At 42.7% G+C, this 26578-nt stretch overlaps 1 protein-coding gene across 1 annotated transcript; it reads left to right on the top strand.

Annotated features, from left to right (window-relative positions):
• The first annotated feature begins 38 nt into the window (after nucleotides 1-38).
• Nucleotides 39-26389, top strand: suco (SUN domain containing ossification factor). The gene is made up of 22 exons (XM_088313157.1): nucleotides 39-289; nucleotides 11139-11265; nucleotides 12051-12134; nucleotides 12653-13020; nucleotides 13524-13701; nucleotides 15482-15593; nucleotides 15745-15872; nucleotides 15966-16033; nucleotides 16613-16720; nucleotides 17229-17334; nucleotides 18697-18717; nucleotides 19136-19191; nucleotides 19912-20003; nucleotides 20112-20177; nucleotides 20282-20365; nucleotides 20609-20699; nucleotides 21050-22273; nucleotides 22342-22429; nucleotides 22502-22606; nucleotides 22935-23193; nucleotides 23475-23530; nucleotides 24218-26389. The coding sequence occupies exons 1-22, from the start codon at nucleotides 237-239 to the stop codon at nucleotides 24767-24769; spliced, it is 4026 nt and encodes a 1341-aa protein (XP_088169283.1). The 5' UTR covers nucleotides 39-236; the 3' UTR covers nucleotides 24770-26389.
• Nucleotides 26390-26578: the final 189 nt, after the last annotated feature.

Below are 26578 nucleotides of genomic sequence, written 5' to 3'. Positions count from 1 at the left end.
TTTGCCCGATAAGGGCGGGGTTGAATTCGGTTTGCTAGCCGTCTACAGTCGTCTCGTACGCACAATGGGATTTAGCACACATTGGAGATAAACGTTCGAGCTCCAAGGAAACAGCTGCTTTGTCATTTAAAAACCTTAAACCCGATGGGCGATTTAGTTGTCTAATTCGTTTTATTTTGTTGAGAGATTCGAAAGAAGCTCCAAAGAGCGAGGATGTTGGTCCCCGTGGGAAGATAATGAAGAGGCTGCGTGTTCTGGTTGTGTGCCTCATTGTAGCTCTCCTGTGCTGGTAAGACATATTTCCGCATTGGATAATTCAAGGAATGGGGGGAGGATCACATTTTAGCCGGCTTTCCAAGCTATTATTTTCTGGTGGGGTCGGGGGGGCATCACGTCGTAGCTTTGCGTACGTCAATGTACGTTATCCTGCCATCAACGTACGTGGCTAACGTTGTCGGCATTTTAAGTGACGCAAATGCCGTCAAAATATATACCAAAGAAACGTCTTTCTAGTAGTTTTTATGTCTTTAGTCATCAAGGCAAATGAGAATGCTTGTTTTCTTTAGTATTTTATTGGGCATTTGATTAGCTTAGTCAATCATCGTGGCGGTTAAGCTAGCTTGTCACCTGTACGGCGGCCGGTAATGGCCAATTTTAAGAAAACATACTGGAAAATGCCCTTTAAATTTACTTTGAAAATACCCGTTAAATAACGGTGGTGTGGGAAGGTGAGGTGTCTTCGCCTTTAAGTATACACGGTCATTAACTTTTCACATTGTCCTTATGACATTTTTCTTAAATATAAGTATGTTAACTCATAAGCCGCCGCTCTGCGCAATCAAGCTAGCTCATGTCACCTGTACGGTTGTCGGTCATGGCTAATTTTTGGACACAAATAGTCACAATATGTACGACAGACGCTCACTTATTTCTATGGGTAATCAACACAGTAAGAATAGCAAATTTTTGTACATAATAAATAAAACGCCTAAAAATAATTAGATTTGCACGTGTTAATGTTCGTAGTGTCCGAGGTCACTCGTTTGCTGACCAAATAAATAAAACAAACACTCATTTTATTTTCTTATACTGTATTATTTGAGTACAACGTTACAACTACTACCGCTATAACTCATGATTACATGTCGCTTACACCTCACTCTGGACAGACATGTGCTGGACTTGGCCTGAATGCAATCCTCTTTGGATTGTTTTTGGGGACTCTGCAAGTCGTCATAGGTAGATTTTTACAAGTGATTATCTTGTAATGTTTTACAGGAAAAAAATGCAGCGTGGTAAGGGGCGGATGTATGTGAAAAGTGGATGATGTCGTGGGTAGGCGAGGTGCCCCGTGCACAAATAGGACAAACCCGCAGTAAATTATGCATGTCCATTTTGAAGCTGACAGCACAATATTCCCTTACCCGCATTCCAAAAACATTCATATTACACTAGTTTATTTAAAAAATATAACTTGCTAAATCAGCTGAGCTAATATCCAATTTGCTGGCAACCAGAATGAGGAAATAGAAAATGGATAAATGGACTATTTTTCTTTTCTTTTTCTATTCTTTTTTTGTTTGTTTTTTAAGTGACTTAAATACCAAATGTGTTGCCTGACAGAAAAAACCTGTTATTGTTTCCTGCAATCTACGTGTTTGTGCACACCTTTTTTAAGTTGTAGGTGAGCTTCCAAATATTTCTTTCCTCATAGCAGCCGAAGATAATGGCTCATCTTTTGTTTTTACAATACTGACATAACACAATTTTGGAACCGTCTGTAACTTAACAAGCATTCATCTCAGACGCTTTGTTTGAAATTGATCATGTGAATTTATGTGGTGCAGTTTGTCACAATGTTATAGAAAGATTTGCGGAATGTTGCAAGTTGAAGGAGGATATTTTGAGCATTTACGAGATTAAACTGCTATTAATTATTATTATGTTATATATTATTAAATAAAGCAAAAGGTGAGTATGAATTGCGACTGCTGCACTTTGAATATGTAGTGCTTGATTACCCGGACAAACCTTCCCACAGTGGCAAATGATATCGGGGAAATGAGTCCAGCGCCACCTACTGATTTAATAATAATAAAAAAAAAACCCTGCTTTTAATTTTAAAAGTAAACCTTTTCTATCATCCAAAATAAATGGCTTATTCATTTGATTTACTTTTACTTTTATTTAAAATTTTTAACAACCCAAACTAAATTTAGCTCTTCCTCGAACTACAGAGTCTCTCAATTGAGATGCATTACTTCCTTGATGCCAGTTACTGTTTTGCTTTCCTTTTTATAAATGGGTCATCTTAGTGAGTTTCAAAAAGAGCACAATAAAGCACTGATTGGTGATTTTTTTTTTTTTTTGTAAATAATTGGTGGTGGGTTCCTCCAAAAAAAAAAAAAACACTGCTCGGTAAATTCATCAATAGTTAACCTTGACTATATGGTGGATTACTGCGTATTTTCAAACCTGAAAATGTCCGACTCCTCAAGACCAGTATGTAGGACCAGTATTCATTATTTTTTTTTCTTCTCCACATTTGCACTTGCCTGCTAATGATCATGCGGCGTCACATGCAGGACATTTCAGATATAAAACCTCCCTGTCGTCAGCCTCTCGCTCCCCTGTGCCAACTCTCACACATCCCTGAGGACGCAGCGTGATGTCGGCGTCATTCTGGTTTACTAATGTGTTGTCGCCGCGAGAAAGTATGCCGAGTTAACTCATTCACGACCAGCCCCTGTGGACAAAACAAAACAAAACACTTTTTGACGTCTATATCCGTCAATGGCCGTAAATGAGTTAACTCATTCGGTGGGTGGAAAAAAAAAATGGAGTTGCAGCTTTTTGGTATTGATTGAGGCCGTTTCCATTTATTTTAGTGGGGGGGAAATGAGCCTGTTAGGGAAATCAAGGTACCACTTCACCTCATTCACTGCCATTGACGGGTTATCGAAGGCAAAAAGTACATTCTGCCGTTGAGCTTCACCTACTACCAAGGCGGCTTATCAAATCATCACGTTCCGTTGCTCCCTGTGTCACACTCGGATTACAATCATTATGCAACGTTATTTAACACTCTGAGAGATAGCTAATTGACTGCTATCTGGAGATTATACATGACGTCCCACGAGACGATCGATGCCTTGTAATCCACGGCAGCTTGTTGAATCAAGGCGTTTCTTAGCCTCGCTGATTTATTAAGGGGGCAGTTGTTGAGTATTAGTTTGGGGGGTGGGACATTAGGTCTCAGGAAACCTCCATTTTCGTTTGCCTGTTGATGCATGTGTGCATACCCGCCGCCTTCTCTTCTTACACATACTCCACGAGTCACATTGTGAGGTGTCATAAACACCCTGTAAAATTTTTGGAAGCTACAATCCTACATACTGGGTTAACGTCATTGCTTCCTGCAAATGTGCACAATCAGAAGATGAGGCAAACGCTTGCTGCTTTCGTCCGGCGGTTATTAGCGGCTAAAATGCTAATGCTCACGTGGGGAGGCCGGTGGAACTCTGTTTGCATTTTCATGTTTCATGGGTGCTACTTGTTCAAATGATTGTTCGGTGAATTTTTTTTCAAGTTCAGCGGGCCGGATTAAAACGTTTAACGGGCCTCATGTGGCCCCCGGGCCGCAGTTTGCCCACGCCTGTACTAGGCAATTGTATCTAATCTAATTTCAGGTTACAGTAATTGACTCGAGCTGCAACATTCACCTTACCATTTTGCCTCCGCATATTTTTGTAATTTTGTTTTTATTATTGAGAAGCCCGTTACATATTCAATTGTTATAATTCCTTACTGCTTTTCCCATTTTGTGCAATTTTTTTTTTTTTTTGCCTCCACATTTTCTCACCTTTTTTTTTTTTTTTTTTGTACTGTGCCGAGCCGGCCAGATCTAGTTCTGTGTGAGCTGGACTGGCACTCGATTGTTCCTGCCCACTGGCCATGGACACAGCTAAGCTCTGTAGACTGCTGATAGGAAAATAAACTTTCCAGTTTTGCTCCGGGTTCTTTACATAAGCTTTTTTTTTTTCTCTCTGATGAAGTTTGTGTAACAATTTCAGAGCTCGACAGGCACCAACAACTTGTTTAACTAAGTTTTTGTCGCCCATTATTTTGGTGAACAAACAAACTTCACCAGCAGTAGCTTGACAAGTGACTTCATGATCGCAGCGTTTTTTCGCGATCTTTTAACTTAAGGTGTTTTTTTAATTTATTTTTTTTAAAATGAGAAAATATGCCGGGACTGTTTACAGAGAAAATTAGTGACAAATGTATTATTATTTTTATTTTTTTTACATAGTATGGAAAACGGGTGAATGGATAATTCAATGACTAAATGATGAAGTGCTGCTTCTAAGCGTGAAAATGCAATTGATGATTTCACTTTTATGGGTGCTCACTTTTTCAGTCGTTTGCATGGGCCCAGACCGTTCTCTCCGAACCGATTGAGTTCTCCGAGTCTCCAAAAAAAACTGCAAGGTGTACGTACTACTCAAACCTTAATTTGTGAATTCTTGGTATCTTGAAGAAATTGCTCGAAGTCTTCTTAAAAAAATGCTCTTGAATTCGGTCGCTTGCCTCACTTTCCAGAACATGCTGAGCTTCCCCTCCCCCTCGCTCACTCTTGACTCTCTTCATTATTTACCTTTTGGCTGCGAGCACCGACTCCCCTGGCTCCTTTTCCGACTTGTTTGCAGCGAATGCGCTAGCGTCTTTGCACCCCCCCCAGCTGAGGGTCATTATCACAAAGAGGCCCTGTCCGTAGCGCTACATGGGAACATTGTGTTCCAAGCTTTTTATACGGGAAGATGTATCGCCAACCATGTTCTCATGATCCTATTTTACAGATTAAATATGTTTTAGCGGGTCTTCCTGTTGCGTTTCTATCCCAAAACTGTATTTCATCAAAATCGCGACCGTCGTCTATTCGACGTTGTGCCGTATTTAGTTGCCGGATGCGTCATTTGCTCAAGACACACAAACGCCTCCCTCTATCTGTCAATAAAAAGTTTAATTAAGTATCTCAGTCAATAGATGCTATCGTTCACCACACACGGATATGAAATAGTTTTGAGTCTTTTTGAACTCTGTTGCTAACCCAAACAGCAGCACCCACCCCGGCATTACGACAAAATGTGTTTGACACACCACATTATTTAGAAATTGAAACATTAACAAGATTTATTTATTTATTTTTTTTTCGAGTTTGGCGGGCCGGATTAAAGCGTTTAACGGGCCGCATGTGGCCCCCGGGCCGTTGTTTGCCCACACCTGACGTAAGCGAATCTTTTCTCTAAAGGAAATTACGCCACTGCATAACATTCTATCCTAGTAAACATTAGAGAGAGAAAAAGAGAAGTATAGATCAACTTGCTAAAAGAATAATTAACATTGATTTTTAGTTTCGTAACAAAAAAGATTCAAAGTGCATGAATTTGTTGAAAAATAAACGGGCGCCACTGCCTCCTACTGTTGTGGATGTGCAATTACAGTTTCTTCTTTTTTTTTTTTTTTTTATTAAAGTGTTTCTATGGAGATGTCCTGTGATTTTTTTTTTTTTTTCAACAATTTGACATGACAAAAAATTAAAATCAATAAAACTGCCCTGACTAATATGCTCGCCGTCGGTGTTTCAACATTACTAAATTGCGACGGGTACACAATGTGGTGTGTTGTTTGTGTTTTTTAGTGTGCACGCTCGGAGAAAGACTCCAGTGTGTAGTTATTTATTTATTTATTTATTTATTTATTTATTTTTGCAAGCGCACAACCCCATAGCGGTCCTGTATAACGATTCTTGTCAAGCTCGTGTGTCGTATTCAAGTCTGGAATGGTGCCGGACCTCATGCCGCGTGACTTGATAAGCAACGTGTTTTTGATAAGGATAAAAAAAAAAAAAGAAAGCCACTGAAGGGCTTGTTGTCATTCTGACTGATATCATTTCGAGGTTTGTGTAGTCATTCCTGAAATGCATGTCGTGTTATTACCGTGTCGTTATTTACACAGGCAGTTTTGAAATAGCTGAAGGTTGTACGCATACTGATGACCGGGCAGAATTTGAATATTTAGTCACCATGCTACAAATGTTTGAGGATGCGCCCGTCGAGGGGGATTATGGAGGGATCGGATGGCTTTACCGCAAAATGCCGTTTCACCGGAGTCCGAAGAATTTGAGTACGCATGCCAACTTTTCCCTTGTTCCCTCATCTCTCCGGTAGAATCGACTGGCCGACTTCTGCTCGAGCAATTATTGGCACTCCGCCTTGACCCACAATACGCTTCTGCCAAAGTTTGTCTTGGATTTTTAACTCGCTCTCTCTTACTCATTCTAGTGTTTTTATTGAATCTAAATGTAGTCTTACTTGAAACTTGGGAATAGTTTGTTTATTTGACTGGTTCAGCGTATTCTGCCAAATTGACCAGGACAAAAATAAGATTAAATTTATTCAGCTGGTCTATTTCCCATTTATTTCTGAAGCATTTGCAGATTAATTTTCCGTATTTTCCGGACTGTAAACCGCCACTTTTTTCCTAAATTTGGAACCATGTGGCTTTTCTGTGTATTTTGTTTCACCACTAGGGGCGCTCTATAGTTCGGAAAATACGCTAAATAATTTATATATATATATATATTTTTTAGCTTTTTCCCCAAATGAGATTCTGCGTCTTATTTACAGGTGTTTAATAATCCAGAAAATACAGTACTTATAATTTACCCTCTTTTAAATTCACATGGACAACTGTTCAATGTCTAAATCCTTATGCCTTCCATAATAAACTCTTGAGTTAGTCACCCTGAATCTCAGAACCTGGACGCAGATTTGCCAACCACAAGTTGACTGCGTTGCTTTCATGTTGCCACCGTTGTAAGAACACGAGATGAGACTACGGTCGACGCAGCGTTAAGCGCGCATCAAAGCCCCCGCCGCTTAGCTTCAGGAACAGCAGCGTGCGTTCAAGTTTCTAATGAGCAGCTGATCCGAGCGAGCTCAAGGCCAGGCGAGAGGGACGTCGAGGAGGGGAGAAGTGGAAGTGGCTTCCGATCCAGCAGACAGCTCTGCCTGCATTCCAGCGGCAGCGTCATCTTCTGACGCAGCCCAGCTCCTTTCCCTGCGAGGCCCGGGGGGGGGGGGGGGGAGGGGGCAGGGCAACGCTAGTCCTGAGTCAGCATTATCGGACTGCACGGAATGCGTGTTAGTCATAAAACACTTCACACACACAGAAAGAGAGCGAGAGAGGCCACATTCGCTCACGTGTGGAGTCATGCTTGACACTTGGGAACATTTTTTTAATCACCACGCCAACGTCGGCAAGAAGGGAGCAAGGCCCCGATGGCATGCCATGCAGCTGTCGGTACCGTTTGACCCGGTAGATGCAACCATCGCCAGCTTGTTGTTTTCTTTCTTGCTCCTGCAGTGGACTGACGTTTTAATGGGTTTATCCGCTAATTCGGGCCCAACACCAACAGGAATTAAATCTCCCTGCCATTCCTTGATCGGTCTTTGATGACATGTTCGGCCCACGTTAGATGGGCTTAGGCGATTTATTGCAGCGCGTTTGTCGAGGATGACTTCTTGGCGTCTGATTGGGGCTCGTTTCGGTCCTTCCTTCGGATCGTTTGTCCACCCGATTTTGAGCAGTGAAAACTGTTGCTGGCATATTTTGGTTTCTTTAACTTTTCAAGAATCCTCATGCTTAACTCATACACTACCATTGACGGCTAAATACGTCAAAGATTTTTTTCTTTTCTTTTTTTTTTTTTTTTTTTACTCGGCTGGTAGTGAATGAGTTAATAGCCTATCCCCGATGACTTTGGGCGAGACACAGGCTACACTAGCCAATCACAGGGCATATGTTGAAAAACAAGCATTCACACTCTCACATTCACTCTTGGGCAGGCGTGGGCAAACTACAGCCCGGGGGCCACATGCGGCCCGTTAAATGTTTTAATCCGGCCCGCCGAATTTGAAAAGAATTAAATGAATAAACTTAGTCAATGTTTTATTTTCCCTGTAATTCAGATGTCTCCCCACTAGGAGGCGCACTCTTAGACATATTTTGTTCATTTTCATTTGAAATTAAAATGTATTTTTTTTTCTCTGGTTACCAAAACACGAAATCCATCTGCTCTTGGTCCGGCCCCTCTGTCAGATTTTCGAACCCATCGTGGCCCACGAATCAAAAATTTTGCCCACCCCTGCTCTTGGGTAGCCTTCAATTTCTTTTAACGTGAATGTTTTTGGAAGGGTGGAGGCCAGGGTACGAGCAAATGGCTCACGCAAGGAACCAGGATTAAAAATCCGTAAACTTTTTTTTAAATGTTTTATGTAATAAAAGTGTTTTTGTTTGTGCAACCTTTTTATAGGCAGAAACATTTCAACTCGATCTAAGGGAACAAAACATTTTCTCACTTCAGAGTAAAGCTTAATTGCGAGGTTCACGTTGGGTAAGGAATGTTTTTTGCAGTTACTGACTCGTTGGTCTTGCTTAAGGCTCTTGCTAGCTTGTTTGTGTGTCGCAAACAATCGTGCGCTCAAGCACTCTTCGACTCTACGCTGCTTTCATTCCTCCAAGCCATTTGTTGGATGTAATATCCTCGCCCCGCTGTTGCATAACCATTGGTGCCCAAAAGTAGGCCACGCTACGCCCCACACCCCCACCCTCGTTCTCTCTTTTCATCTGTTTTCTTTTCATTCACAAGGAATGTTGCCTTTGCCCCCATCGTCCGCCTCATCGTAGAATGACTTTTATTGAATCATTTTACAGTAGCCAAGAGAATTATGATTTTTTTTTTTTTGCTCGTGATGGCGAATGTTTGTACAGGATTGTTTGCTTAAGGATGTTTGCTTAAAAAAAAAATAGAATAAATAAAGGATGTAATGCAATTCGTGGCACTCACTTATTGAAAGAAGCGATTGTTATCAGGGATATTGGTGGCCGCGTCACAAATAAATGCGTGCGTCATGCAAAATAGGATTCTGTGAAGAATTGTTTCATTTGAATGGGAGGTCTTGGAATAAAACTCCTTTTGGGTTGCTATGACAACGTTCATAGCTTTCTGTTTCTGATTAGTTTCCCGCTTTGTCGTCATCTACTGGTTTGGTTGGCATCTTTTTCTGGTTTGGTTGACCTTTTTTTTTTGAAAAATTTCTTTTGCTTGCATCACATCTTTTCTTCTTTCTTCAGACTTGAAACATAATGGTTGCAATACATGGCAAGGTCATCTTTTTGTGACCGTTTCTATACTCTTACATAAGAGACATGTCCGTGAAATCCTGTGCGAGTGACGCATCCACTGCGTGTGCATCCATGTAACACAAGCTCCTTTAAGCAGAAGACCTAAATTTAGTCTGCAGCTCATATTATATCATGGTTGCTATTTCTTCGGTTACTGTGTGGTTTTCAACGACTTTGTGGAAAGCCTTGATTGTGATAGACCAATACGCTTTTTTTTTTTGCGGGCGATACTGATTATTAGTAGTCATGGAGGCCAATGACCGATATTTGAAGTCGATATTCATTTGTTGAAAAAAGGGGTATAATGGTGTCAACATTTTGGGAAAAAAAACTCCAAAACTTGATTTAGTTTAATTGCCTTTAAGCACATTTTTATTAAACATGGTGTTTGTTGCCTCTTGTAGTGTGTGTGTGTGTGTGTGTGTGTGTGTGTGTGTGTGTGTGTGTGTAACTCGAGGTGAAAAAGCAAACAGGCAGCTAACTACTGATGGGCTGCTACCCACTTGCACAAGGAACCAATCAGATGTTGCTATAGGCGGGTCAATCTGCTTCTGCAGGCAGGGCCACCAGCACAACAGAGAGAGCCAAAATAAAACGGCTTTTAATGTATCAGTCTTGAGGGTTTAAATTAAGGTCAATGCCGATAATCGGCCAAATGCCAAATATCGGCCTGGCCGATAATCGGCCAAATGCTAAATATCGGCCTGGCCGATATTCGGTCTATCTCTAATCATCCAGCTGTTGTGAATTGCGCTATATAAAGTTGTATTACTCCTACTGTCTTTTGTATCTTGCTTCTTGGTCTCATCTGCCTCAAAAATAACCGTCGTTTAACCAATGAATTGGGCACAGAGCGCATTTACTTAGACCTAGATTTGATAATGACTTGGCAGTGTGATCCAATGCAGTCAATTGTGACTCCTTATTTCACGTGACTTATTATGGAAAATGACCCGAGTCTCTAATAGTTCCAGAACAGTTTTCACTAACGCAGGAAAAAGTTGTATACATTTTGTGTCGGCCGGGAGAGACGTCTGAATCATCCCGCCCGAGACGGAACAATTTTAATGAGTGTGTCAAGTGAATGTCAAGTGCGCTTTGTCATCTTTTGTTTTTTTGACAAGTGAATGTCAGAGAGCTATGAAGGCACCTGGGTGCTGTTATAAGTCGGCTGTCGTACAAGATGTCTGCTTTTGCACCGCCCACAGTGGTTGAAGCCGGGTGAATGTGATTTGGTCATTTTTGCCATTGTCTCAAAGAGTTTGAAGTTTTGCTTCTTGAGTTATTTTGATGAAAGTGTGCTGTTCAGACACCTGGGTACTTTTTTTACACTGTGAAAAAATGGCATACCGCTCAGTTTTTAGTAGTGATAGACCGATATGATTTTCTTTTTTCAGGGCCGATACGATATATTAGTTGTCATGGAGGCCGATAACTGATATTTGAAGCCGATATTCATTTGTTGAATAAAAGGGGTGAAATGGTGTCAAAATCTAGAAAGCTGAAAACTAAATGCCTTTAAGCACATGTTTATAAAACAACTTTAATGATTTACATTTTAAAGCTTTTTTTCAGAATTTAAAAAAATAGACAACCCTAATTTTAAAAGTCTACCAAAAAGTGCACGGAGCTGCCAGGCTCAGCTGCATGTCTTGTAGTTCAATGAAAACAAACCGTTTACTACGGCAAATTGTTTCTATTCGTCCTGAGTTGTAGTCGATTGACCATTTATTAAAATTTTGGCAAGATCTGTTGCCTATGCTTGCGAGAGATGTGTGCTGAAGCGAGCCAAAATAAACCAGCTTTTGATTCATCGAACTTGAAAGTTAAAAAAATAAAATAAAATAAATCAAATAAAATGATAAAAAAAATAATTTTCTGTGTTTCAGGTACCCCAATCATCATGCCTATTGTTCAGAGCACAGCTTGTCTGACCCGAGTCAGCCTGCTGGGGACAAGGACATCTACGAAAACCCCGATGACCGGAAACCGGAGCAGGACTCCGCGCAACTCCAGGTCTGTTCCTGTTGTCTGTACAATTAAAATGTTTCCGGAATTAATGATTTCAAAGTCGCCACTGCTGTTTCATCCTGCTGTCTCGTCGCGTCCGCGATTATTATCAGACAGGAGAGCACGTACAGCACCCAGATGGTGCGGCAGGGACTAGGGTCAATTTCTTATTGACCGGGTAAAAGAAGCAGGCGGTTCGGGATTATGGTCACACCCGTGTGTGTACTCAGAGAGGGCCAAGTCCTTGAAGCCGATGGAACGTATTTCACCTCATCTCACTGATTTTTACAGCTGATTATCTCGGAAAAAGCACCAAATTGAAAGCCGCCTCGTAAAATTAATCTTAGTTCCATGTTGTCGGGACCATTTCTGGCTCGTGAGTCGTATTCTGGAGGGTATAAATGTTACTTAAGTTAGCCACTAGTTAAGACAAGTGATTTGGGTTTAAAGTTCAGCTCAAAACGTTGATGTGGTTGGAGCAGACTTGTAACGCACATTACAGTGATGTTTCGTGAAATATTTGCCACTTCTTAAGCGTGGGCAGAAATCGCAATCATCCGATGCATCGCAATATTATCGTCCCCAATTCAATATCTGTTCAAAAAATCCTGCTGAACCACCTCTTTGCCAGTAAGGGGTGCTTAGTGTGAGATTCACTCAACGGCAAAAGTCGCACTCTACGAAAACGGAAAATTGGTCAGCGTCCATTAAGCTCGACAATCAGATTTTTTTTTTATTTATTCATTTTTTAAAATTTTTTTTTCGTTTTGTTTTTTTTTTGTTTTCCATAGCAGGTGGAAGAATGGACAACACGCACCTCCTACGATATGGGACAAGAGGCCGAGAGAGCAGCTCACCATGTGCATCAAGAACAGGTATGTTTATTTTGGCGTTGGCGTGAAGGCGCGTCCTTTGGATGAAGTCAAACAAAACAAAAGGCTGAGCGTATTTTCCGGACTAAAATCCTATAATTTTCTCAAAAATCGACAGTACGCGACAGCATGTATGGAAGTGGAATGAAGTTTGACTTATTTGTTGTACGGGGGGGGGCGGCGCAATGCTGAGGGGGGCGTGTGTGACCCTGGGGAACATGCTTTCCCCCCCCCGCCGTACTACAATAAAGTGTAATTGCACATCCTCTCCAGTAGTTGGCAGTGGCGCTCTTTGCGTTCCCAAAATAGACTTCTTCCTTGAGTCTGTGCCTTGTTGTCCGAAAAATACAGCAATTGTGTTCTGGGGCTGCTTTGCTACATCAGGCGCACAAAAGAAATGTTGCTAGCCAATTTTTTTCATTGAAGCGCCTTTTCAAAAAACCAAATGAGGCTCTGTTCTGTTCGGTCAGGAAAAACAACTTTTTAGCATCACCTAATGAATTTTCTTGTTGTCTCTACAGACTGTGAATCCACCAGTAGTTGAGGAAGAGGTGGAAGTAGCAAATTCGGATCCAGAGTCTGATCCTCTACTTGCCGCTCTTGAGCCAGAACCCTCGTCAGAACCCGTGATTGAGTCAGACTTGAGAAGTGACTCAGAGAGCCAGGTCCCCGTCAGGGACCAAGATGCTGGTCAGGAAGCCGCAGTCTCCTCCAGCGCATCAGAGCCAGTTCCCGCACCGGACCACGTGCCCGACGATACCCCAGCCTCCCCCGAAGTCCTCAGCGACGAGGCTGCCGCACATCATCACCCCGACTCCGACCCCGCCGCCCCCTTCCATGAAGCAGACGACACACCTACCTCGCAGCGTGACGGTCCCGCTCCCACAGGGTGAGGGCGATACCTTGCACTATTTTTTTTGTTGTTTTGAAGTGATTTTGGATCCTTGTCTTGTCACATGATGACGCTTCTCCAGATGCATTTTTCTGTAGATTGCCAGACAATGAGTTTGTGGACTTCCCACCTGTTTTTCTGAGTTTGATCATATGACTTTCATATGGTGAACCGTGATTGGTCGTTAGCTGAGCCCTGAGCTACTGTCATGTCATTTTCTGTCGACAGTAAGTGGCAAATGGAGATGGATAAAAACGGGTGGATTTTGTTGCTTAATTCATATTCCACTAACGCAGTGCTTCTCGAATAGTGCGGTGGGCCTCCCTGGGGGGCGCAGTTCAATGCTGAGGGGGGCTCGTGTGACTCTGGGGAACATGCTTTTTTCCCCCCGACGTATTACAATAAAGTGTAATTGCACATCCTCTCCAGTAGTTGGCAGTGGCGCTCTTTCATTCTCCGTCTGCTTGATAATTGAATGTCTGCTTTCATTTCGGCTGTAGAGAGGCTGACGAAGAGGAACAGCACTCAGACCAGAGCCAAGATGCCGGTACTGAAGCAGTGGCGGTTCAGTCCACTTCGAGCCAAGCGGACCAGCAACAGGAGGAGGAACACAAAATGCAGGAGAAGGGACTGGCTGAGGCGCAGCGGGACAACAATGGCTCCTTGCACCAGCAGCAGGTTGTTCACATTTCAATGTTTTCACTCTTGAATATTTTGGAGAGGTTTTGTGGTCACCCTGGGAGAGAAATATAGTAAAAAGACTGATGGGGTAATCATGTAAAAAAAAAAAAAAAAAGTCAATTTTCTTTTTTTTTTAAGTCATATACTTTCAAAAATAGCCATATAACTTTCGTCATTAATTATGTTTTCAGAAATTACGTTTTCAGGATAGAAGAGAAAGTTTTTTTTTTTTTAAAATAATGACTTTGTAAAAATAAAATGATGAAAATGATATTGTATGCTAGTTTTTATATGGAAATTTGTTTGTCTATCCGAAAATATGGCTTCTCCGAAATAGCACTCATTAGAACATTTGGTATTGTATTTAAGCAAAAAGTGTCATTTCGACTAAATTTGTACATTTTTATTGGCATGAATATTAATAACATTTTTGTGAAAACTAATTCCATTTTCAGATAAAACAACTCCATTTTCAACAGTCATAAGGTTATAAGAATAAAGTATATTAGTGAAGAGAGGTAAAGCAATATTTTCTGAATTTAAAAAAAAAATATTGTCAAAATGTCTAATCTAGAAAATAAACTACTTTTTATCTCGAGTATACAACTTTTCTTGAAAGCAGTAAGTTAGATTACGACAAATCTTGTAGTCATTTCTCTAGTTTTTTTTTTTTTTGTCCCCCCCTCCCTAATCTTCCTCTGCATAAATAGAAGCAGGTCAATGTAGTGAGATATGATTAGCAGCACGATGAATTAATTTCTCTAAGTTGGGTAGCTTTTTTTTCTCTTCTTTCATTAACCTGAGCTGACACTGGAGCGATGCCGCTGTGTCTCAATGGAAAATGTGACGTCAGCCGATAGATAGCTTGCCCCCACTTGTGCGGAAATTCTCTACAAATAATGCATCCTCATTTTGCCACGTCTGAGTAAGCTGACGTGCAGCAGAGCTACACATGCGGGGGCGGGGCGGAGTTATGAATGATTCAGGAGGGACATGCTGAGTCGCGTGGCTCACATCCTACTATTGTTTTTCCACACAGATACGGAAAAGGCAGTCTTATTATCGCTACCACGGATGGTTTTTTGTTTGTTAACAGCAGTTTTACAAAAACTGTCCAAAAAGGCGTTCTGGGGCCTCGAGCAATTTATTTCCCTTTGGAAGACAAAGTTAATGCAATTGGCATCTTCCAAGAGTTTTTTTTTTTTTTTTTTATTTTCAAGATTTTAGTAATAAGTGATTTATTTACCGAGACAAAATGGCGACTCTTTTTGAGGCAGTTGTAATGTTATTAGAATGAAGATATTTTTGAGGGGAAAAAAAAGTATATTTTCGTGATAATGAATGACAAGATTCACTTTAATCTCGAATAAAATACTTATCTCCAGCATATGATTTAATTTTTTGAATCACCAATTTACAATATGACAGTTTTCTCGTCCGATTTGGAGAAAGTTCTGAGATTTAAATTATAATTTTATGGGAATAATGTATGTGTTTTCGAGAAAAAATGTTTTAGCGATTTTTTTTTTTTTTTTAATTTATTAATAAATTTATTTATTTAATTTTTTTGGGGGGGTATACTTTAGATTTGAGTTGTAATTTTTACAAGAATAAATTCAACTATTTTCAAGAAATGTTAGTCCTTTAAAGTTTAAATTTGATAACACATACACACAGAATTACAATCAGGAAAATCCATAATTTTACGAGGAAAAATTCAAACAATTTGTCAACGAAATAAATTTGAAGAAATGCATGTTTTGCTTTTGCCATTCAGCCGGGGGAGGCCGGCTCTGGCAGGGAATCGGATCCCTCGGTCCCCAGCAAAGATGACATCCCAACTTTTGACGAGTGGAAGAAACAAGTCATGGAGGTGGAGAAGGAGAAAAGTAAGCGTCTTTATCATGCACTACTCTTGTAGCTTAAGGAGGATTCTCTACAATTCCTCACGTCTCCTTTATTTATTTTTTTTCTTCTGGTTGTTTCTAGCTTTTAACTTCCTCTCAGGTTTAATTTGTCCATTTCTCTCCCTCTGCGCAGGTCAAAATCTCCACACGCCCGCTAGCGGCATTGCCCAACCAGTGAAGAAGGTCCCGAAAAACTTCAAGAATAACTACGCCTCGGTGGAGTGTGGCGCTAAGATACTCTCTGCAAACAATGAGGCCAAGGTTGGTCGGTTGGATTCTTCTCACATTTCTTCCTAAAACAACGTAAACTAAACAAGACGGACTTTTTTTTGTTTTTAAATCTCCTTCCTCCAGAGCACGTCGGCTATTCTCATGGAGAATATGGATCTTTACATGCTGAATCCCTGCAGCAACAAAATCTGGTAATTTCAGACAAAATACTTTTTTATTTATTTTAATTCATTTTATTTATTTATTTATTCATTCATTTTTGGTGCATATATGTTTAGCCGAGTTTACATGCCGACTTTTTTTGTCAAGCTTGGATGAAGTTTTTTGGTCACCGCACTGCGCATCACTCAGCTTTCAGCCAATCAGCGTGCAACTACACTGATAGCACTCAGGGGGCGGGGCTAAGCATTTGGGAGCGCTTCAAGGCAGCAAAAAAAATAATGCCACCGTCAAGAGCTAAATGAATTTTTATGATCATAATCATAATGATCTGTACATTAATGCCAAATAGAAACAAAAGATTCTATGGAGTATAATTAATAGTGTGATGCAAAAGTTGAAATTAAACAAAGTTCAGATTGGCAAAAGAAATCTAACACTGTAGTGAATCCGGATAAAATTGCATTCGGATTCTGCCTTTTTATTCCGATTCGAGAGGTTTAATCAGGAGCATTTTCATTCCATTTTGTCATCCGGCTCCATTCTCATCGGAATCCATGGCATACCGTGGAAACCCGCTGATCGTCTTGCACCTCTCTACCACTCCGCAGGTTTGTGATCGAGCTCTGTGAGCCCATTCAAGTCAAGCAACTGGACATCGCCAACTTTGAACTCTTCTCATCAACACCTAAAGATTTCCTCGTCTCCCTAAGTGACAGGTACGCCAGGCTCTAACTCCTAAATTCAGTTTTTTTTAAACGGTGTTTTGTCTGCTTAAGCACCTTATCTGGTCATTTCTGCTTGAATCTCCAAAACTGCTGAAGTCAGAAATACCTGCACTTGGTTGGAAGATAATCGCCCAATTTTAAATAATATTTTCATCTGAAATTTGATCGGTTTAATGGGTTCATTGTGGCGTTAGTTTATTTTGTAATTTGGCAGAAAAAAAATTCACTTTTAATGTTTTCTAAGCGTTAATCAATATTTGATGTCTCGCTCCCCATTATTATTGCACACGCACAACAAATAAAAACCTAAACAGAATTTTGACACAGAAAATATTTAGCTTATCGTCTCTTTTGACCTTCAGGATTTATTCCTGGCGTGCGACGCCTGCCCTTGAGCGGCGTCTCGACCCGTGTGGCATTTCGCACCCGCCTGCGTGTTGGTACGCGGCCTGGGGGGCAGATTTTCGAGGCTTCACTTTTGTCCGCATGTCTTTTGCAGGTACCCCACCAACAAGTGGGTGAAGCTGGGGACTTTCCACGCCCGCGACGAGCGCATTGTGCAGAGCTTTCCACTGGATGAACAGCTTTACGCTAAATATGTGAAGGTACAACCCCTTTTTTTTTTTTTTTTTTTTTGCCCTTGCTCCACCCACCTCAGTAAAGTACAAATGTGCCTGAAGGGGCGTGGGGGAGGATCATAAAGAATGCATTTAATGCTTATCTTTTAGTTCACAAAGTGGCATTCATGCCTGTAAACTCAGGGGGGGGGGGGCCTCTTATGACTTCACGGTAATTGAACCCAGCAGCGAGGGTGCGTAACTCAATCCCGGAGCAAGTGAATGGCGAAATGTTACTCTTATTAATGGCTGTCACATTGTGCGTCCGTCACAGTGGCTCTGTTTGTACACTGTGAGATAAAGTTCAAATGCGCTTTGTACCCTGTTGACAATGTATTTCAACAGTTCCAAACACAAGTTTTGAAAAAAAAAAAAAAATGAACCTCCATTCCTCTTTTCACCGATTGACACGCAACTGAGGGGACATGTATATCGCAACAAAACTCAGAAAAAAGTCTCAAGGACCTTTGCACATAATTGAACAGCAAGTCAGAAGTTTTGGTTTGAATTAGCCAGTTCATGTTTCGTAATGTCCCCTGGCAAATTAAAATAAAAGCCCACACCACCTGTTTCACTGATTGACACCAAATTGAGTTGACTGATTGACACTAAATTGAGTTGACTTGTCATAACAGGATGCACAAATAAGTCTCAAGATCCCATCCTTGGAATCTAACCGCAAGTAGACCGTTTTTTTTTTTTTTTTAAGCGGCCTTTTTGTAAAATGGGTGGTTTAGTTAACTTCATTTTGCAATGTGATTTAAATTGGTTCAAATGTGCCTAATTCCAAGTTAACTTGCATCGTCGCAAAAATCTTGTTAGTATAGAACAGGGGTGCCGAACTCATTTTAGCTCAGGGGCCACATGGAGGGAAATCTATTACCGAGGAGGTCGGACCAGTAAAATCATGATCTGTAACATAAAACATTTGGCGTCAATATTACGCAGATTATCGGCATACATTTACAGATGTATCATACTTGCAACGAACATTGGCCATTTGGCAAATTTTTGGTGCGACTGTTTATTCAGTTGGGCTGTGCTTGTTTTTATACTTGACCAAATCTCGCGGGCCGGCTGAAACCCTCAAGTGGGCCTGATCTGGCCCGCATGCCATATGTTTGACACCCCTGGTATGGAACGCGTCGTGTCTTGCGCTGACATTTCACATCTTTTCTGACTACGTTCTGCTTGTCAGTCTGTCTCTTCTTAGATGCACGCTAGAAAAAAAAATCTCCATCATGTGGAATTATCAACTTTATAGAAAATGCTTGCATTTCTTTTTATTGAATTCATTTCTTTTGTTTTATTTCTCCCGTCGTCTGTTGTGCTGTCTTGCTCTGGCCTCAGATGTTCATCAAGTACATCAAGGTTAGCATTCTCTTTCTTTCTGTCCGAGGCTGTCTTTGTACTGTCCTAATAAGTGTCTTTTAATTGGTGTGTGTGGGGGGGGGGGGGGTGACACTCGTCACCTGCGCATGTGAATGCGAACTAACACGCACGCTTACCGTACGGTACCCGCTTCACGTTGATGATGGTTTGGTGGCTTAAAATTGAGGCGGAGAAACGCTACTCATGATGAGAATTTTTGCTTTTGGGTGAAATTCAATGTCAGCATCAAGCTGAAATGCTCTCTAACTGCACCTGTGCAATGCTTCAGTTCATTTTAGGTTCATCCTGAAATTTCACTCAAAAGCCCCAATATTTTATAGTTTTTTGTGAGTAGTGTATTCAGTGTCAGGATAGTTGCTAAATCATGCCTAATATTTTTTTCTTGCCCTTTTTATAGGTTGAGCTTCTTTCCCACTTTGGCTCCGAACACTTTTGTCCCCTCAGTCTCTTCAGGTAAGACGGATTGTTTCTACTGGTAGTTCTGGTTCTGTTTGCGGTTGTAGCTGCACCACCAGAGTTTAGTCTTATCATTCTTAACTACAATGCGGGAGGGAGAGAGTGTGAGAGAGAGAGCGAGAGCGTGTGAGAGAGAGAGTGTGTGTGTGAGAGAGAGGGAGAGCGAGACAGTGTGAGAGAGGAGAGCGAGCGAGCAAGAGAGAGAGAGATGTGTGAGAGAGTGTGTGTGTGTGAGAGAGAGGGAGTTCGAGAGAGGGAGAGAGAGATTGTGAGAGAGAGGAGAGTAAGCGAGCGAGAGGGAGAGAGAGATTGTGAGAGAGAGGAGAGTAAGCGAGCGAGAGAGAGATGTGAGAGAGAGAGAGAGCGAGCACTTCCGTTTTATTTATTATTCGATGCTGAAAAATATTTTATTTTGAAACGTTACTTGGCTTCCCTCCGTTTCGTCGGACTCTTGACGCATGGCTGAAAGTGACGTACTCACTAATTATTTAACATCGAAACCCATTTTATTTTAAATATTAAAGACTAAGGAGTACATGAATGTATTCCTTCAAACTGTTCATGATCACGAGAGCGTGTTTGTCCGACCGAGCTGCTCTCCCACTGGAAAGATGATGTCATCTCTTGTTTTGTAACAATGACCCTTAACCGTCTTTTTTTTTTTCTTCCGTAGGCATCTTTGCAGACGTAACAGAGCGTGTGTTTGTTTTTGCGTAGGGTGTTTGGTACCAGCATGGTGGAGGAATATGAAGAAATAGCCGATTCCCAGTATCCTTCTGAAAGGCTAGAGTACCTGGATGAAGATTACGGTAAATTTCCCGCAAGACGATAAGTGTGAGGTGTACCTAATTAAGTGTCCACTGAGCACATCCTGTTATCGTTCTTGGAGGTGTCTAAACGTGCGCTTGTCTTCACAGATTATCCACCCGGCTATCAACCATCTGAGGACAAGGCGTCAAAAAACCTGCTTGGCTCCGCAACGAGTACGTGCACAAAACCAAAATTGTTGCACTTTGTCAAAACTGAGAGTGAAATATTTCCGGATTCTTGATTTAAAATGCCCACATTGCGTGTTATTCCCTTTCAGACGCCATCCTCAACATGGTCAACAACATTGCTGCTAACGTGCTGGGCGGTAAACCCGAGCTGGACGGCCTCTCAGGGCCAGAAGGTATTCCTGTTCATTTCTGCGTGATATGTGTGTTTGTGGAGGCAAGATGGGTTCGAACCGGAACAAACCAGTTCTATCTCCTGACTTCCCCAAACATGGACATATGAGCCCAGCTGCCGGGAGAGAGCTTTCTCTCCTGCACGCTGCCGACATAAGCTCCATGCACAGCAAGCGCTGTGGAGTCTTTAGTTCCTCGGGACAATTTGACAACCGTCTTAAAAATGCTGTTTGCTCCAATTGTAGGGAACATAACTGAAGAGGTTCTGATCAACAAGGAGGAGATTGTGGAGGTTGCGCCTGCTATGCCAGAGGAAATCCCCCCAAACTCTACTGTGTAAGGCCATTGACGCACAAATCGAGTATTGGTGGGCAAAGTATGGTATGCGGGCCGCATAATGCCCGCAAAGTTCTTTAATCCAACCCATTGAACACCACCCCAAAAAAAAAAAATAAATAAAATTACATTGCGCATTAAATGTTTGAGTGAAAATCTTTAAAAAAAAATTAATAAAAATTGGAACACCCTAGTTAAATTTATTTTGAAAACTCCAGTTCAATGTGTTCAAACTGTAGTATCTGTGTTTTGGGTGCGTGCCTTACACATTGATACTACGACAAACATCTGGGAATTTTGTGTCTACAGCCCTCGAGGACCTTGGTGTAAAACTATTTTCTTTCCTCCAGAAAAGAACCCGTCGAGCCAGCAGACTCCACGGCCCCCGAGGGCGCCAGTGTTTCTTCCACAACGCCCTCCTCACTCGAACCCCACACGGACAGACAGATTGTCACCCTGTTGGAGGAGGAGGAGGAGGAGCTCAAAAGTGGAGAGGAGGAGGAGGAGGAGGAGGAGGACCTGGCAGCGGACAGGGAGAGCTCGGCATACTGTCCTTACTTGTCCCTGTCCTCGCTGTCCTGCCTTGCCACACTACCGGAGCTCCTCCAACGCTGGTGTTGCGCAATATTGGCCAAGGGCCGATTCCGCAAACTTCACAGCCAGATGCGCCCCGTTGTAAAGGGGCCCACCCTCACACCGCAACAGATCCCCGTCCCCGGACCCTCACCTACCCAGGAAGCTCTTCCCCTGACTGCAGAAACACCGGACCCCGAGGTGCCTCTCAGTCGCCAAAGAGACGCCCAACCTCAGCTTGAGTCCGCCTTCACACCACCCTTGGCCCCCCACGCTCACACTCCGCTACCCGACATCCAGCTGGAGCCCAGCAGAACGACCGCCCTTCACCCGCACAGCTTCTCGGACATCCACGCCTCCCTGACGCCCACCCACCAGGACATGCTGCTGCCTCCCATCAAAGACGCCGCTTTGAACCCCATCACCACGCCGCCTCTCCAGGCCGCTCCGCTCCCCGATACGCAGCGGCTGAGCGCCACCCTGCCCCCCTCGGTAGCGAGCCCCGCACCACAGCTCCCCACCCCACAAACGGAAACTCCGGATGCTGCCCTCCCCACCCCGAAGGAACAGGACCTTCCCACTGCATCACGCCCCGAGGACCTCGCCCCCCCTCCCACGGAGCAGCCGACAGCTCCACCTCTATCAAACCCTGACTGTGTTACCAACTTGCAAAAAAGCGACCAACAGAAGCCTAACACCCCTCCTGAGGATCACGGGGACCCTCAGGGCGGAGAACCTCAGCGGGCGACGGACCCGACGGAGGACGACCTGTTAAACGGCAGCGTGCACCGGGCCGCCACGGATTTTTATGCCGAGCTGCAAAACGGCGGGGACTACAACGGTGGCGCTGCTGTGGGCGGCAACGGCGCGATGGCCAACGGGGCGGCGGTACACGGCTCAAGCCAGAAGGAAAGTGTCTTCATGAGGCTCAACAACAGGATTAAAGCTCTGGAGATGAACATGAGTCTGTCTGGCAGATACCTGGAGGAGCTGAGCCAGAGGTAAAATCACTTTTTTTGTATAAATAAAATGGACCGACCACACACACAACCATTCCCTGCTGCTTTAGGTACCGCAAACAAATGGAGGAGATGCAGAGGGCGTTCAACAAGACCGTCATCAAACTTCAGAACACCTCGCGCATCGCCGAGGAGCAGGTTGGGTGTGAGCGGAGCAGTCCACGGTGTTGTAGCGTAAATGATCTGACTGAGCTTTGCGTCATTCCTCAGGACCAGAAGCAGCAGGACTCCATCCAGGTTCTGCAGAGTCAGCTGGAGAACATCACCAAACTGATGCTTAATCTTACTGTTACCGTCGGGCAGCTTCAGAAGGAGGTAAAAACTCTGGATGTTTGTTGGTTTTTAGTAGTAATGGAGAAAATGAAGCTTCAAATTTGCTTCATGAAACAGTTGATTTTTTTTTTTTTTAAACGCCTCTAGATGGCACTGTTATAGGCCAAAAGCACACTGACTTGCCAACACTTACGCCAACAGTGCCATCTGAAGGAATAAAAACTGTGATTTGAAGTGTCATTTTCCCATCACTAGATTTCTGACGTCCTCTTTGACAAAATTAAACGTTCCATCCCATTTTTTTTTTTTTTTAACTTGAAAATATACAACTTGACAGCTAACCCTTTTCTCATGTGGATCCCCTGCGCAGGTATCCGATCGCCAAAGCTACCTGGTGGTCTCTCTGGCCCTCTGCGTGTCCCTGGGCCTGCTCGTGTGCTTGCAGTGCTGCCGCGGCTCCTGCGCCGCCACCGGGCCGGCCGCCGCTTCCGCCGACGTCTCGCTGCCCAAGAGCAAGTACTACCCCAGCCCCAAGAGATGCTTCTCTTCGTACGACGACATGAGCCTCAAGCGCAGGGTGATGTGTCCGCTTGTGCGCTCCAAGTCCTTCCACCTGTCGTCCACAGAAGGTAAAAAAAAACCCAAAAAAAACCAAGGGATTCATGCGACTCCCCCTGCTGTTTATTCTACTGCCTGTGGGTGTTTGGCCTGATGGCTGAAAGCTGTCACTGGCAGCTTGTGAGCACATGCAGGCTTAAGGAGCATAAGAATAGAGTGTGAAGCTTTGCTGGCTCGTGGTAGACGTTTGCCAGTTGCGCTCTAATAGAAAAGTTCAAGTGTGGTTTGTTGCATATGCTTTTTTTTTTCCTCCCTGTTATTTATTTTTTTATTATTTTTTTTTTTTCCTCAGTAGGTCCAGATGACTTGTACATTGTAGAACCGCTAAGGTTTTCTCCAGAGAAAAAGGTAAATTGTCTCACTTGTTTTTCTCTTTTTTATTGATTTAATTCAGTTTATTTTTTTAACAGTATAAAATCAAAAACACGTGTTCTTTTAATTTGATGCGGCAATTTCTTCTACAAAGGAGTGCAGAGACGCACTCAAAAAATCTTTCCCGCTACAAGGGTCGTGTGTTTGTTGCTGGAGACTGTTCTGTTTGGTGAAGGGGCGAGAGACACCCTCAACTGGTCGCCAGCCAATCGCAGGGCACAATTAGACGAATATTTACACTCACATTCACACCTACGGATAATTTAATATACAATTAAACTACCATGCATATTTTTGACAAGTGACCTCCCACTGTGCAAGCATGGGGAGAACAGGCCAACTCCACGCAGGACGGAATCTGGACACCACCAAATGAATAAATAAAATAAAATGTATAGCTTTTTCTCAGATGGCACTTTTTATGCTCAAATGTATCTTATATCATGAAATAAAACTTTACATTTTCAAAAATATACCATAATCTTTCAAAAAATGTTGCAGCATCAATGCTAGTTTATTTAGCCTGTCTATGGTGTTTTGAATTGTGTGTTAGCATTAAGCTAGTGGACACGCAAATATGCATTTTTTGTTTTTGTTTTACACTTATAACTTTTTCTTAAAATTGTACAAAAAAAAAACATTTCTTGTTTTCTTTTCTCGCAGAAAAAACGATGCAAAACAAAACCTTTGGACAAAGTAGAAACCCTGAAGCCGTCTGACCCTTCAGCGCCGCTCAGCAACGGCGACATCAAATGCAACGGCTTCCACCCATGTCTTGCCCCGCCACTCCCTGCCCTTCCGCTCCCACCACCACCACCACCACCACCCCCTCCTCCTCCTCCCGCTCCATCTCCCACCGAGGACGCCCCACCATTGCCCCCCGACTCCTCAAAGGAGTACCCATCAGAGACCAGCAGCTCCAGCTCGTCCAGCCACTCCGAGGAGTCTTTCACCGGGCGCCTGCCGCCTCCCTCGCCCGTCTTCTCCTGCGTCGAGCTGCCTCTGACGGCGCCCCTCCAGCCCGCTCGCCCGCCGCCCGCCCCTCCCGCCAAGTCCCGGCAGGAGAGACGCTCCACCAAACGGCGGAAGTCGCGGCAGACGGAGCTGGCGGAGGGGCACGTGGCCTCACTGCCCAGCCTGCGGCAGCTCATGAAGCGCAGCAAGGAGCTCGGCGTGAGCACCATCCGGGTGACGGCGATCAGCGGACAAGTCTGAAGCGTTTTATCCCAAAGAACCACGTTTTTGCCCCTCGTCAGCTCCCTTCAAAAGACCTTTTAACGGTTACGTGCCTTTATGACCCATTGTCATTGGTGTTTAAAAACACACACGTTTCTTTGCGTGGACAAGTCTATTTGAAGCGTGCATCCACAAAGTATTCAAAGCATGTATCATAGCAAGAGAACTGAGTTACAAAATACATCCTTCTTTTTTTCCCCTCTTCTCCTTCATAGCTTGCCATTATGACTCCTGGGACCACTGTTTTTGTTCATTGAGTGCCCCCCCCACCCAGTTCTTGTGAGTTGACTCGCTCAGCAGCCCGATGACGAAAACGCTAACTTTATGATTACCCCGCTCACCCTTTAATTGTTTTCGACGCAGCAGCAAACGTGACTTTTTTTTTTTTTCCTCAAAAACATTCAAATGATTTGAAAACAATATTTAGCATTTATTATTGCAAGGAAAATGTGTAACTGTTAAATATTCCAACCTCTTCTGTCGGCTCGTGGGAAAAAAAATTCATTCATTCATTTGTACAGTATATATTTTTCAAAGTATACATGACGTTTTTCCCCTGAAAATCAAAATCTCTATGGAAAATATGACTATTATGCTAACAATATTTTTTTTTTCACAAATATAATGTCACATGCACACGTTTCTGTAACTGAGCCCAGCTGGTCGCATGTGCGCGCGCACACACAAAAGTTTGAAAGAGCAGTTTTATTTATCTATTTATTTATGTTTACACACTGGCTGGCCAGTCTCCGTCGTAGAAATGACTACAATAAAAGCTAAATATTACTTGTGCATGCAAATACACTCACTGGTACAGATACAAAATGGCTACGGTCACATGACTTGATAAAATGTTTTGATTTTCACTCTGCTGCTGCTGCTTTGATTGGTGGAAAACCGGATTGCACTTAATTCTTTAAGCCTGTTTTATTTTATATCGGCATCCAATCTATTTGCTCATCTGTAAACAGTTTGCGTTTAAACAAAAAAAAAAAAGTGTTTTCTGATAGGCCCTGAGTGGTTAGCTTTAGAGACTGGGAACTATGATACCCCTCTTTTCCTCACCCACTTTATTTTTTTAAATGTTTCTTTTGCACAATTTATTCGACTGTGAAAGAGGATTTTAATATTTTCTCACGAGCGTGGTGGGTCTGCATCTTTGTGTGTGTACGTGTGCGTGTCCTCTTTTGTTCACTCACTGAAAGTTGTGTGCGGATTTCGTTTAAAAGGGAAAATGATGGTTGTATGGAACACTATTCATGTCATGCCATGTTGTCTTTTTACCCCCTTTTTTTATGTTTGTGTGCATTCATATGAGATTACTTCCAATTTCTCTCGTGCGTTACGAGACGACTTTGATTCTACACAGCGAGACAGGCTGCTGAACGACCTTCGTGTGCACTTTTTAAATGACTCCTCATGCCTTTTTTTTTCTCTACTTTTCAAAGCTTTTTCTTTTCGTCTCCTTCACAATCTCTGTGATTCCTCTGAAAAGCTGCACACTAGTTTGTCATTTTTTGAGCAGGAGTGAGTTACTACAAATGCTGTAGTGCCATTAGAAACTGTGAATTTCTAAATAAAACCTTATGTCGTCTTTCACTTTGTCATCCCTTTTTTTTGTTTATGTGCAGGTTATAGGTCACATTTAAGGTTGGAAAATAACTTAACTCTTTTCATAGCACCAAAACCTGGTGTTTGAACTGGGGTGTGTACACTTTATCTTACCGGGATCCATACCCATTAAAAAAAAAGAGTGGTAAAAATTACACACTAATAATTTTGTGGGTG

This window comes from Idiotropiscis lumnitzeri, chromosome 13 (genome assembly GCF_059441095.1).
Source record: "Idiotropiscis lumnitzeri isolate Australia: NSW breed Sydney's pygmy pipehorse chromosome 13, RoL_Ilum_1.0, whole genome shotgun sequence".
Taxonomy (NCBI): domain Eukaryota; kingdom Metazoa; phylum Chordata; class Actinopteri; order Syngnathiformes; family Syngnathidae; genus Idiotropiscis; species Idiotropiscis lumnitzeri.
Note: the sequence above shows the minus strand (reverse complement) of the source record. Positions and strands in the feature narration are given on the sequence as shown.